The 13,412-nt window shown below is 46.4% G+C and overlaps 1 protein-coding gene across 2 annotated transcripts in view; it reads left to right on the top strand.

Annotated features, from left to right (window-relative positions):
• The first annotated feature begins 307 nt into the window (after positions 1-307).
• The window catches only part of CDYL2 (chromodomain Y like 2), a 159,784-nt gene continuing 146,679 nt past the window's right edge, over positions 308-13,412 (top strand). For both annotated transcript variants that reach the window (XM_029608159.1, XM_029608158.1), the window contains exon 1: positions 308-454. In XM_029608159.1, coding sequence (XP_029464019.1) covers positions 431-454 — 24 coding nt within the window. In that variant the 5' untranslated portion in view covers positions 308-430. The remainder of the gene's footprint in view (positions 455-13,412) is intronic.

The raw sequence follows: 13,412 nt of genomic DNA, 5'->3' as shown, positions 1-13,412 counted from the left end.
AAGTGAAAAAGCGAATGCATTCCTGGAGTTACGTTCACTCCAGTTCGATCCCGAATTGCAGATCCTTCAGCCACTGACGATATTTGACGAGGAGGTGACAAAGAAAGACAAACAGAAAAGGACCCCCCCCCCCCTCCCTTTTTTTTTTTCGCCTCTCTCTTCCCCTTTCCCCCGTGAGGAGAGGACGGGACCGGAGCCTGCAAGCTCCCGGTGCATGCATTTCTCCGTCCGGGGGGTGTCAGGGGGTCGCTCTCCCCGGCTCCGGCTCCTGCTCCGGAGCTGCTTACGCCAGCCGCCTCGCGCGCGCGTGTCTGATTCTGCGCACAGCGGAAGCCCCGGAGCCCCTGTCATTCTGCGAAACCTCGAGACGGCGAGGGAGGGAGAGCGCGCGCGCAGGCAGCAGCAGCAGCCCCGAGTTCCGCAACCCAGCATGGCTTCGGGGGACCTTTACGAGGTACCGGAGAGCCGCCGCGTGCACCGGGGGGGGGGGGGGTCACGCCCCGGCAGAGAGTGAGGCGGGGTGGAGTGGAGAGGAGGAGAGAGGGAGAGCTCAGCGCAGCTCTTTTTAGTTCCTGGAGAATAGAGGAAATCGCCTACCCCTAGGGCTGGAAGGGGGGATGAAGCTGCTCTTCCCTTTCTCTTTCTCTGCACTTTATGGTGGCTTCATCCCGAGGCCTGGAGGGGGGCAGCGGCCGGACCTGGGGAGAGAGAGTGCAGAAAGTCCTGACGTGCTGAATTTGCAGATTTTCGGTGCAAACGGCGAGGACGGGCGCTGCACGCTGCTGTGGGCGGAGGAATCCGCGGCAGCTGGACACCCGGGGGTGGGGGGGGAGGAATTGAAAAGGTCGGGGGTGCACCTTCCCTGCATGCAGGGTGCCGTCCCGCGGGGGGGGCTGATAGAGTATGCCCGCGGCATCCTGCGCGTCGATCCGCCTGTCAAAGTTTGGGATGTTGCTGTTTTCGCTTGGACCTCCCTGGTCATCGCCCTTTCAAACCTGCCCCGCTGCAATCAAAGCCTTCCCCGGCCCCCACCCTCCAGAATTTGGCCAGCAATCGGATGCAACATAGCCTGGACTTTGGGGTTAACGTGAGGATAGATTACGGCCACTGCCAGGTGCACTGCTAGAAATTAATGCGACTGCTTATTTATCCCTCCCGCCCCCTTTCCCCCTCCCGCCCAGACACACACACACTTGTTAATAGAGATATCATAACGGTGTTAGATTGTAACGAGGCACTTAGGGAATGATACATCACGAAGTGTCTTGGAGTAGAAAAGAAAGATCATCCCTTATTGTCTATGCACAGAGTTTCTGAGATGACATCTGCGACAATTGATCCCCCCTCAAACCCACCCACTCATCCCCTCCCAGGACGTTTACAATTCCTTGTTTACCCCGGAGATGAAATAACTGTGGTTACCATTTTAAACTTTTTAATCTCTTTGGGGTAAGTACATGACCATGTGGAAAAAGGATCAGGAAGGCATGGGGCCAGGACGTGCATCCCTTCTTGAGGGACAATTGAAAGGGAAAGGATTGAATGGAGAAAACTACTCCCTGGACTTAGAGCCTATGCATGAAAATGAAATGGGGGGAAATCTGCAGCCAGGTGATTCCCAGATCAAAAAGCATGGGCCACCTTGTTCCGTACAGCAAATATATGGTACAAGGGTATCTTGGTCTGTAGTATCAAAGAATAGAATATCAACTATGTACTGTTAATACTATCCCTTTAAAACAGAAGGACTGGGTACATAACTAGCTGTATATGTTTAGGTGAGTGAAACTGTTTTCCTAACAGTGTGCCACCTCCATCTGAGATAACTGGGGTGGCCGCTCATGAATGTATGTTTGCCGAGGTGCAGAGCATGCTCTTGACCTGTGGCAATCACATGACATGCAGAGATGGCTCCACTACAAGATATCTGAGGTGGCTTTGACCAAATGGAACGTTGTGGTGCGCTGAAAACTAGGAGCAGGCCACATCATACCGGGAGATGAGCTTCGGTTTCCTGAAACCGTTGCAAGAGGCCCAGAGCTCTTGTAGAACAGCAAGCACAAAGAATTTATATCAGGGTGCATGTCCTTTTCTTGTGGTAATCAGTATACCATACTTTAGATGTCATATGTCTTCCAGTCATCAGCTTGTTAAAGTGAATTGTTAGAAATCGTATTTCCCTTGTGTTTTTAGCAGAGCTAAATATTCACATGATGCGTATTCATGTTACTTTTATATAAGAATGTTGAAAGATGATAATTTTAGATACTCTTTGGAAAGATGTAGGTAGTGATTTTATAATGTGTGTAAGGCTATGATGCACTTTGCAAGCTGATTGGCAAGTTTGCATTATCCTTCTTTATCATGCAATACAAAACTCCCAATCAACTCTGTAGCTTAAACAGTGACACAGCCTCTGTTGACTTTTTTATGATTGGAGAACCCATATTATGATCTGATAGAGTTTGTCTTTATGTTTTTGTCATTTTTTTATTTTTATGGCATTTTATGTGTGTTATTTTGTTAACTGCTTTGACTGCTTTGGTCTTGAGCATTATATCTTGAAGAAGACACAGAAGAACGAGGCTTGTGCATCAGCCTGCACTTATTTATTTATTTTAAAAAACATATGTTATTCTCTTTCTGAAAATACAATTCTCAGCCTATCTGCCTAGAAAATCAAAAGTTTATTGTTCAATTATTGCCCACCTTCTCAAATGCCAGCTGGAAAAAAAAGTAAGTTTTTTGCAATTTTCTGAAGCTCTTGGAACACTCTATCAGATGCAACTGCTGTGGAAGGCCCTTTCAACCAATTGGACTAGCAATGGAAAATGCCCTCTCTCTCAAGTTGCAAAGAGATGTGCAGCCTTTGGAGAAGGAATGTCCAGCGAGCCAGATTGTGAGGCTCTCAGAATGCAAGGGGGATTATAGATACAGAGCAAGGAGATTCAAGTTTGCCTAACAATTTGTGAATTAGCATAATTGTCTTATACTTAATGCTCTATTTGATAGGAAGCTGATGGAGTTTTACTAAAGTTTTGGAGTGATTCATTCTCCAATGCCTGAACCTGTTAGTACGCAGGCTGCGGCGTTCTGAACAGCTTGGAGCATTCTATGTGTAGGGGCCCCCATGATATAAAGAATTGCAGTAATCAAGATCTGTGACTACCAGTGCTTGCAGTGCGGTATGATATTCGTGATCTCCTAACAAGACGGCACAACATTCTTAGTTTAAAAAAGGAAGGCTTAACCACCACATTCCCTTGTGAGTGCATAGACTAGTTTGAGTCCAGGATAACCCCAAGACTTCTAACTTGTATTATAAGCAATATTTAAAGCCCCTCAAAAGAAAAAACATGGTTGGTCTGTCCCTTGCTGGAACCCTTTCCAAAATCATGATTTTGGTCTTCCCTACATTCAATGGCATGCTGTTATGCTGAAGTCATTGCTTCACCACCAAAAGAGAAATAGACACCAACTGAAAGGTGGCAGAGTAGGATGATATTATAGGAACAAAGAACTAGATATCTGTATATAGTCAGTAACGCACACCAAGGCCGGATAGCAGTCTACAAATTGGGGACATATATATACTGGAATGAGTAGCCAACTAAACCAATCCCTGTGGGTCCCCAATGTTGAAATAATGTCATGATGAAGTCAAGGAAGAAATAAGGATTTGTTGATGATGATTTTATAGACATGACACAAATCAAGCCAATACTGTCCTGGCTATCCCATATTCCTTCAATCAGTTGTAGCAAGGTCCCATGATTCAGGGTATCGAAGACTCTCGAAATGTCCAACAGAATCAGAACATAACATCAGCCAATAGAACCAGATCCACATGGATAGTGTCCAAATTCGAGATCAACAGTATTTCATTATTCAGGGATTTATGGAAACTGAACTGGTAGGGATCATTAAGCTGTTTGACGACCACTGCCTCAATTTAGCTAGGAATGGTAATGAAGAGATTGGCCTGTAACTGGCAAAATCAGCAGGATTTAATGAAACCTTTGTGTTTTAACACCTGACGGACAGAAGTTTATTTTAAGTTGGCTAGGAAAATGTCCTCAATTAACAACAAATTAATGATGGTTGCCAGAGTGAGAGATATTTCTTCTCTCAGCAACTGCATAGTTGAACTTGGGCTCAGTTCATTGCTGCAATGTACTTTGTTTTAAAGAGCCACATCAAAATATGAGCACAAGAAATTGCCATACTGGGTCAGTCCAAGGGGGTCCATCAAGCTCAGCATCTTGTTTCCAACAGTGGCCAATCCAGGCTACAAGGACCCAAAAGCTAAGTATATCCCATGCTACTGATGCCAGTAATAGCAGTGGCTATTTTCTAAATCAACTTGATTAATAGCAGGTAATGGACTGCTCCTCCAAGAACTCACCCAAATCTTTTTTAAACCCAACTATACTAACTGTACTAACCACATCCCCTGGCAACAAATTCCAGAGTTTAATTGTGCGTTGAGTGAAAAAGAATTTAATGTGCTACATGCTAACTACATGGAGTGCCCCCTAGACCTTCTATTATCCAAAAGAGTAAATAACCGATTCACATTTACCCTTCTAGACCTTTCATGATTTTAAAGACCTCTATCATATCCCCCCTCAGCCATCTCTTCTCCAAGCTGAACAGCTCTAACCTCTTTCGCCTTTCCTCATAGGGGAGCTGTTCCATCCCCTTTATCATTTTGGGGGGGGGGCCCTGTTTCTGACAATGGATAAACCAAATCAATGGGAGCACATGGCCGATCCTAATGGGCAGATTCATTCCTTGCTGCTCGCTCCTAGAAACATGAAATGGCAATCTCCAAGTCTACTATCCTCTGGCAACACATTCCAAAGCTTAATTGCTCATTGCCTTAACTTTATTTTAAATCTGCTACCAGTTAGTTTACCGGCGCGTCCTTTAGTTCTAGAGCTACTTGAAAGGATAAATACAATTCCCTAGTTACATGTTCCACGCCATTTATGGTTTTATAAACCTTTTACATATATCCACAGTCATTTCTTCTCCAAGCTGGAGAGCCCTAATCTGTTTAGCCTTCCTTCATCCTCTTTATCTGTTGCGCCCGTCGGTCGCAGGCGGCTGCGACCTTTGCTGCTCACCTCCTTTCTCTGTGCAGCTCCGAGTCTGGGGAGAATGGTGGCCTCCGCTTCCACATGCCGACCTTCATTGCGTGCCTGGGACGGCGTGGGCGCTCCCGGCAGCCGTCTTACATCCGGGGTTACCCAAGGCATGCGCGTGCCTGCCCCCTTCTTGAACGCGTCACGGTGGGAAGCTCAGGGGCGTCCCCACTGCATGACGTCATCCGCTTACCATACCTAAGCTCAGCTGACTTCTTGCAATACGAGTTAGCAAGGAAACCTGTCCTGCTATTTCCGCCATTCTGGGACTTCGCCTCGCTGTCCTTTCTGGGTGACCTAGGTAGATGTGCCTTGGGGACCTTGCCGCACTCAGGTTATCCGTTTCTCAGAGAGCCATTACTACCTGCCTCACTTCGTTACCAGTGAGCTCCTGCATCGTTCTCGGACGACCCTGGCTGTTCCTGTTCCGGGCCTCCTCGGTGCCTGGTCTTCCATCTACTTCCACAGTACCGGTGTGAGTACAGAACCTGCTCTTCTACCTTCGTGGCACGGATTCTCGGGTTACCCCGCTTGTGGGCCACTACCGGATCCCTCCTGTGTTGTGCAACTATTCCACCGGCTTCCAGCCTACCCCGCGCTGTGGACCACTACAGGAGTTGCTAGCACAAGCTACGCCTAGAGAAGGTATTCACCAGACTACTCCACGCTACGGATTACTATCGGACTGATCGAGCTTGCAGGTCATACTCTCAGGACTGACTCTATGGATCCGCTCCTCGGATCACCATTGGCTGTATAATAAAGTTGTTTCCTCTGTTGTCCGTCACTGCTGAGACCTCGCCTTTCGTGGTGAGTGCCCACAGGGCTCCTCCCTGTGGGCGGAGTCTTCACTCGCCACGACCCAAGGGCCCACTATTAGTTCAAGACACACAGGACGTAACATTATCATTTTTGCTGCCTTTCTCTGTACCTTTTCTAGTTCTGCTGTATTCTTTTTTTGAGATGTGACAACCAGAACTGCACAGAGTACTCAACGCATTGCTCCTGGAGGAATTCTGTGCAAAAAAATGTAAAATTCTGCGCACAAAATCTGAAAATGCTGCGCACAAAAACTGAAAATTCTGCAAAATTCTGCAAACTTTATATTGGTCAAAATTACACAATTTACATGACAGTCCAAGTAATTACATTTTAAATTATTACAGAAAAAAGTTGTTACTTAAAGTTGCAGAATTTTAAGTATTTTGAGCAGAATTTCCCTAGAAATTCACTGTACGTGTGTCCCTTCCACATACACACACCCTCATACAGGCTCCCTCACTCTCTCGCGCACACACATCCCCTCATACAGGGCTCTCTCTCTTGCATGCACACCCACACAAGCTCCCTTTCTCTTTCACACATACATCCTCACTCAGGCTGCCTATGTCTCTCTCTCATGCAGCCCTTCACACAGGCTCTGTCTCACACATACACAATCCCTTCACACAGGCTAGCACCCTCACATACACATGATCCCTTTTTCCTACACACGAGCTCCCAGTCTCTCAAGCACATACACACTCCTTCACAATCTCCTCATATAGGCTCCCTCTCTCTGAAACCCACATTCAAGCATCCCCCCCACTCCCCCTCTTACCAACCAAGCTGTCTCTCACCCTCCCCCACACCCCCTCTCCTCTCCCACACACACATTCTCTCTCACCAGCATCCCCCTCCCCTCATATAGACTCCCTCTCTCTGATACCCACACACAAGCATCCCCCCTACCCACCCTCTCTTACCTCCCATGCTCTCTCTCACACCTTCCTGCTCTCTCTCACCCTCCCCACCCCCCCTCTTACAAACCATGCTCTCTGTCACCCTCCCCTCTCTCACACATTCTCTCTCACCGGCATCCCCCCCCCCCCCCATGCTCTCTCTCACACCCTTCTGCTCTCTCACCCTCCCCTCCCCTCTCTGACACACATTCTCTCTCACGGACATGCCGCGGGATGTGCTCCGTTCGCGGCGAAGATGAAGGCCCGGCGCACCATTCGCAGTGAAAAGGGAAGGCCCCCATGTGCCGCGAACGGCATGCCGGACCTTCATCTTCGTCGCGAACGGAGCACATCCAGCAGCACACGGGGGCCTTCCCTTTTTGCTGCGAATGGCGCGCCGGGCCTTCATCTTCACCGCGAACGGAGCGTGAGCCGCGGGACGTGCTCCGTTCACGGCATGCCGGGGTCTCCTCTGCTATTTTCTGCGCAGAATTTGGCAATTCTGCGCAGGGGAGGAATTCTGCGCAAATTCTGCATTCCGTAGAGGCGCAGAATTCCCCCAGGAGTAACTCATGCTCCCACTATAGGGTCTGCACAGAGGCATTAGGATACTCTGTTTTGATTTCTCTACCTTTCTGAATAATTCCCACATTGTATTAGCTTTTTTGACCACAACTGCACACCAAGCTGAGAATTTCAGTGTATTGTCCACAGTGGTTTCAAAATCCTTTTCCTGAGTGATAACTCCTAATGTGGAATCCAGTTTTATGTCCATATATTATTTTTCCCTATGTGCATCACTTTGCACTTGTCCACATGAAATTTCATCTGCTATTTAGCTACCCAGTTCCCCAATCATGCAAGGTTCTTCTGCAATTTTTCAGTCTGCTTGTGTTTTAGCTACTTTGAATAATTTTGTGTCATTGAAGTTTCTATCACCTCACTCTTTGCTCCCTTTTGCAGATCATTAATGAATATGTTAAACACTGGCCCCAGTACTAATCCCTGACATTCCACTATTCACCCCTCTCCGCTGGAAAAACTATTTATTCCTACTCTTTGTCCCTATCCTTTAACCAATTACCAAACATAATAGGACATTGCCTCCTATCCCATGATTTTTTAATTTGCTCAGGAGTCTCTCATGAAGGACCTTTATCAAATGACTTCTGAAAATCCAGATACACTATATTGACTGGCCAGTCCTTATCTACAATGGGTATCTCTAGTTCCTGAATGAAGTGCCAAAAAGCGGAATATAAATCAAATAAATAAAAATATGTGCTTATTTATGCCTTCAAAGATCTCTAATAGATTAGAAATTAAATGAAATGATGGCAGAAAAAGACAAAACAGCCATCCAGTCTGCTGAGTAAGATCCCATACTTATCAGTTTCACAGACCATCAAGGTCAGGGCCCTTGTTGGTTACTGTTTGAGTCCAATTTCCCACTACCCTCTGCCGTTGAAGCAGAAAGTAATTTTGGAGTTGCATCAAAAGTGAAGTATCAGACTTATTGGTTAAGGGTAGTAACCACTGCATCAGGCAAGTTACCCCCATGCTTATTTGTTTTCTCAGACTGTACAGATCAATGTCCTTGTTGGTTGTTGTCTGAATGTAAATCCTCTATTCCACATTTCCCCTTACCGTTGAAGCAGAGAGCAATATTGGAGTTGCATTAACCATAAGAAGACTTATTGGATAAGGGTAGTAAGCACCATTCCAGCAAGCTACCCCCATGCCTCTTTTCATTCATTCTTGTCCTCTAGCCTTTAGGGATCCATAATGTTTATCCCATGCCCCTTTGAAATCCTTCACAGTTTTAGTCTTCACCACTTCCTCCGAAAGGGTATTCCAGGCATCCACCACCCTCTCCGTGAAGACATATTTCCTGACATTGGTTCTAAGTCTTCCTCCCTGAAGTTTCAAATCGTGACCCCTAGTCTACTGATTTCTTTCCCATGGAAAAAGTTTGTTGTTGACCATGGATCATTAAAACCTTTCAAGTATCTGAAGGTCTGTATCATATCACCCATGCTTCTTCTCTCCTCCAGGGGGTTATGGTTTGTTAGTATGTGGACCCTGGGCCGAGATGAGAGGTGTCACTGCCCACAGGGAGGAGCCCCGTGAGCCTCACCGTTGGGAGGTGTGGTCCCAGCAGACAGCAGAGACAGCTGTGGAATAGAGTCTTTATTAGATAGAAGAACAGAGCCTGCGGAGCGGGAGTGCAGGAGAAGTGGCCCGCAGGTTAGGGTACGCAGAGGAAGTCTCTTCGTAGTGGTGATAGGTCGTGACCTGCAGCACAGGTACACCGAAGGAGTCTCTCAGTAGTGACAATATGGTAGTGACCTGTAGCACAGGAAATACCCAGGTAGTCTCTCCATAGTGATGGTATGGTAGTGGCCTGCAGCGCAGGAGACACCAAGGGATTCCCCACAGAGATGGTATGGTGGAGGTCCGAGGCACAGGAACACGGAGAGAGTCCTAGAAGCGAAGCGGTAATGGCCTGCAGCGCAGGGTACACCGGAGTAGCTCCTACTAGAGAGAATACGGTAGTGGCCCGAGGAACGGGGTACACCAGAGAGGATCCCACAAGAGTTGGTAGAGTAGATCCGTGGAGTTAGGTACTCATTGAAGGGTAGTTCCAGGAAGGGTCCCAAGGAGCGGGACAGACAGCAGCCCAAGGCAAAAGGCCCTTCGAGGAGCGGATAGCCAGAGACAAAGAGCCCCCAAGGAGCAGGTACCCAAAGCGTCTCACGCCGAATGCAGGAATAGGAAGTCCGTGAGCAAGAGCGGATTCAGCAACGAGGGAAGTCCTTGCTAACTTGTCGATAGGCAGGGCCAGTCAGGTTAAGTACAGCAGAGCGAAGACATCATCAGGAGGGGGACGCCCCCAAGGTTCCACAATGACGTGTACAAGAGTGGCCCTTGCGCGCGCGCCTATGTGATTCCTAGGGCAAGATGGCAGTTGGCAGCGCCCACGCTGTCCCGAGACGCCAGGCAGGTCGGCAATCGCTGGCAGAGGTTGCCATTCTCCCCAATACTGACAAGGCAGCAAAGAAAGAGGTGAGCATTAGTGGTCGCAGCCATCTGTGACTGACGAGTGTAACATAGGGAATACATATTTAGGTTCTTCAACCTCTCCTCATGAGTCATTTGATAGAGACCACCCACCATTTTGGTCACCCTTCTTTGGACCGCATCCATCCTGTTTCTGTGCCTTTCGAGATAGTCTCCAGAACTGAACACAGTACTCCAGGTGAGGCCTCACCAAGGACCTGTACAAGGGGATTATCACTTCCTTTTTCTTACTAGATATTCCTCTCTCTATGCAGCTCAGCATTCTTCTGGCTTTAGCTATCGCCTTGTCACATTGCTTTGCCAACTTCAGATCGTTAGACACTATCACCCCAAGGTCTCTCTCCCGTTCCGTGCACATCAGCCCTTCACCCCCAACACATACAGTTCTTTCAGATTGCCACATCCCAGGTGCATGACTCTGCAGTTCTTGGCATTGAATCCCAGCTGCCACATCTTCAACCACTCTTCCAGCTTCCTTAAATCCCATCTCATTCTCTCTACACCTTCCGGTGTGTCCACTCTGTTGCAGATCTTAGTATCATCCGCAAATAGACAAACTTTTACTTTCTGTCCCTTCCGCAATGTTGCTCACAAAGACGTTGAACAGTACCAGTCCCAACACCGATCCCTGAGGCACTCCACAAAACACCATTCTCTCTTCAGAGTAGGTTCCATTTCCCATCACACGTTGTCTTCTATCCGTCAACCAGTTTGTAATCCATGCCACCACTTTGGCGCTCCCTCCCAAGCTTCTTATTTTGTTCATGAGTCTTCTATGTGTGACCGTATCAAAAGCTTTACTAAAATCCAAGTAAATCACATCGAGCGCTCTTCCTGATACAGTTCTCTAGTCACCCAGTCAAAGAAATCAGTCAGATTCCTCTGACAGGACATTCCCCTGGTGAATCCATGCTGCCTCTGATCGAGCAACCCACCGGATTGTAGGTAGTTCACTGTCCTTTCCTTCAGCAGAGTCTCCATTAATTTTCCCACCACTGAGGTGATGCTAACTGGCCTGTAGTTTCCAGCCTCTTCTCTGCTCCAACTCTTGTGAAGTGGAACCACCATCTCCAGTCACTCGGCACCAAACCCTTTTCCAAGGATCTATTGAACAGAGTGGACCCACCAGCACATCTCTGAGCTCACTTGTTATCCTGGGATGAACCTCATCAGGCCCCCATGGCTTTGTCCACTTTCAGTTTTTCTAGCTCTTCCCATACATTCTCTTCCGTAAATGGAGTTTCATCTATTCCACCCCCTTCCACAATTTTGTTAACAAGTGACTGTCTTTCTCCAGGGTCTTCCTTAGTGAACACCGAACTGAAGTATTTGTTTAGTATTTCTGCCATTTCTTCATCTCTCTCCACACATTGATTCTTTTCACCTTTCTATTTCACTATACCAGTTCGGACTTTTCTCTTTTCTCTAATGTATCTGAAAAATGTTTTGACACCTTGCTTTACCTCCTTGACAATACTTTCCTTCACCTGACTTTTTGCTTTCTTGATTACTTTTTTCATCTCCCTCAGTTTCGCCAGATAATCTTCCCTGTGTTCCTCTTTTTGGGATCCTTTATATTTCTTGAACACTACTTTTTTTTCTTTTATTGCTCCTTTTAGTTTGGGCCCACTGTTGTTCCACCTCTCCCATTTTCTCCCAGTCTTTAAGTTCCACCTCCAGGTATATCCCCATTTTGGCAAAATCTGTATTTTTGAACCGCAAAACTCAGGTCTTCATGTGACTTCTCCGAGTCCTATTTGCGATATCAAACCATATCGTTTGATGATCACTGGTGCTGAGTTGGGTCCTCACCTGGACATTAGAGACATTATCCCCTTTATTGAGCTCTAGGTCAAGTATAACTCCCTACCTTGTGGGTAGCATTACCATTTGTTTGAACAAAGCCCCTTGCAGGGCATCCACTATCTCTCTACTTCTGTAGATTCTTCAGAAGGGATTCTCCAGTTTACGTCCAGCAGGCTAAAGTCACCAACAATCAACACGTCTCTCTTATTTCTCATCTTTTTAATATCTTTGATCAGATCTCTGTCCAGTACTTCCGTTTGAGCCAGAGGCCTGAACACCACTCCAGTAAAAATGGATGCACCATCATCTTTTTTTTTAGGACGGCCCATAATGCTTCTTCTCTACCCCACCTTCCTTGCAGTTCAGTTGCTTGGATATTATTTTTGTCATAAAGCTCTACTCCTCCCCTTTTTCTGAACTCTCTGTCTTCCTTATCAAGTTATTGCCCAGTATGTCCATATCCCAATCATAAGAGTCCATGAACCAGGTCTCTGTGACTGCAACAATGCCCAAGTCCGCTTCCACCATTAGGGCCTGCAGGTCTGGGATTTTGTTTGCCCAAACTACGAGCATTTGTAGTCATAGCTTTCCAGTTTTTGTCCCTTGCTATGTTGTATTTCCTAGGAACCTTTTCTGGTTTTTTTTTTTGAGCTGAATGATTTTGTTATTTTCTCCTCCCATGTGTGTATTGCTTGGGGATGACAAGACAATTTCAAAGGCCATCTCCAGCCACCCCTGTTCTTTAGTTTAAATGTCTGTTATTGTAAGATCTGAATTTATCACTTAGCATCCTTCTTCTTGCTACAGACAAATGTAGGCCATCCTTTCCTTATAGCCTTTTATTGCTCCATACACGACTCCAGCATCCAATGTATCGAAAACCATTTTCTGTAAACGAGGTTTTGAGCGAGGTATTGAATTTATTTATATCGCAAAGCCTCTCATCTCCTTTTCCATGAACAGGTAATACTTCCAAAAAGGCAATAACCTTTGCAGTGTTTCTTATCTTCATGCCTAGATTATGGAAATCGTTTTGAACTTTATGGATACTATTTCTGTTGAGGTCATTGGTCCCCAGATGGATGATAACAGTGAAATCAAAGTTCCTACTTTCTTCTTCAATGACTTGGACTGTCTGGTTTGCATTTCTACTAGCTGAGGATCCTGGAATGTATTTAAGTTGGTGTCCCCATCAAGAAGTGCTCCTAAATTGGTTCCTCTGATGATTGAGTCTCCCAGCAGAAGCATTTTTCTTTTATGACATTTCGTTCTTTTGCAGGGCTTTAGGGTGCAATGGGTGACTTCCCTTTTTAGAAACCACAATGGCTCAGAGGGCAGGCTATACTTTTTTTAATTCTTTGCCCCAGAAAGCAGACAAGATAGCTCCCTTTCAGGTTCCACTTACAAATCTGCCCCTTTCTAACAAACAAGGCACAATCTTATGCTATTATAAAGCCCTGTTTCATTAGGCACAGGTAAATTACAAAAAGAAATTTCACTTAGCAGTTTCAGGAAGGCATGACTTTCATTTACTAAATCCATGCTGACTTTTCCCCATTAAGTCATTTTTATCCAAATATCCACTAATTCAATTCTTAACAATTGCTTCCACCAATTTGCCAGCAACAACACTAGACTTACTTGGTCTATAGTTTCT

The sequence above is a fragment of the Rhinatrema bivittatum genome, chromosome 7 (genome assembly GCF_901001135.1).
Source record: "Rhinatrema bivittatum chromosome 7, aRhiBiv1.1, whole genome shotgun sequence".
Lineage (NCBI taxonomy): Eukaryota > Metazoa > Chordata > Amphibia > Gymnophiona > Rhinatrematidae > Rhinatrema > Rhinatrema bivittatum.
Note: the sequence above shows the minus strand (reverse complement) of the source record. Positions and strands in the feature narration are given on the sequence as shown.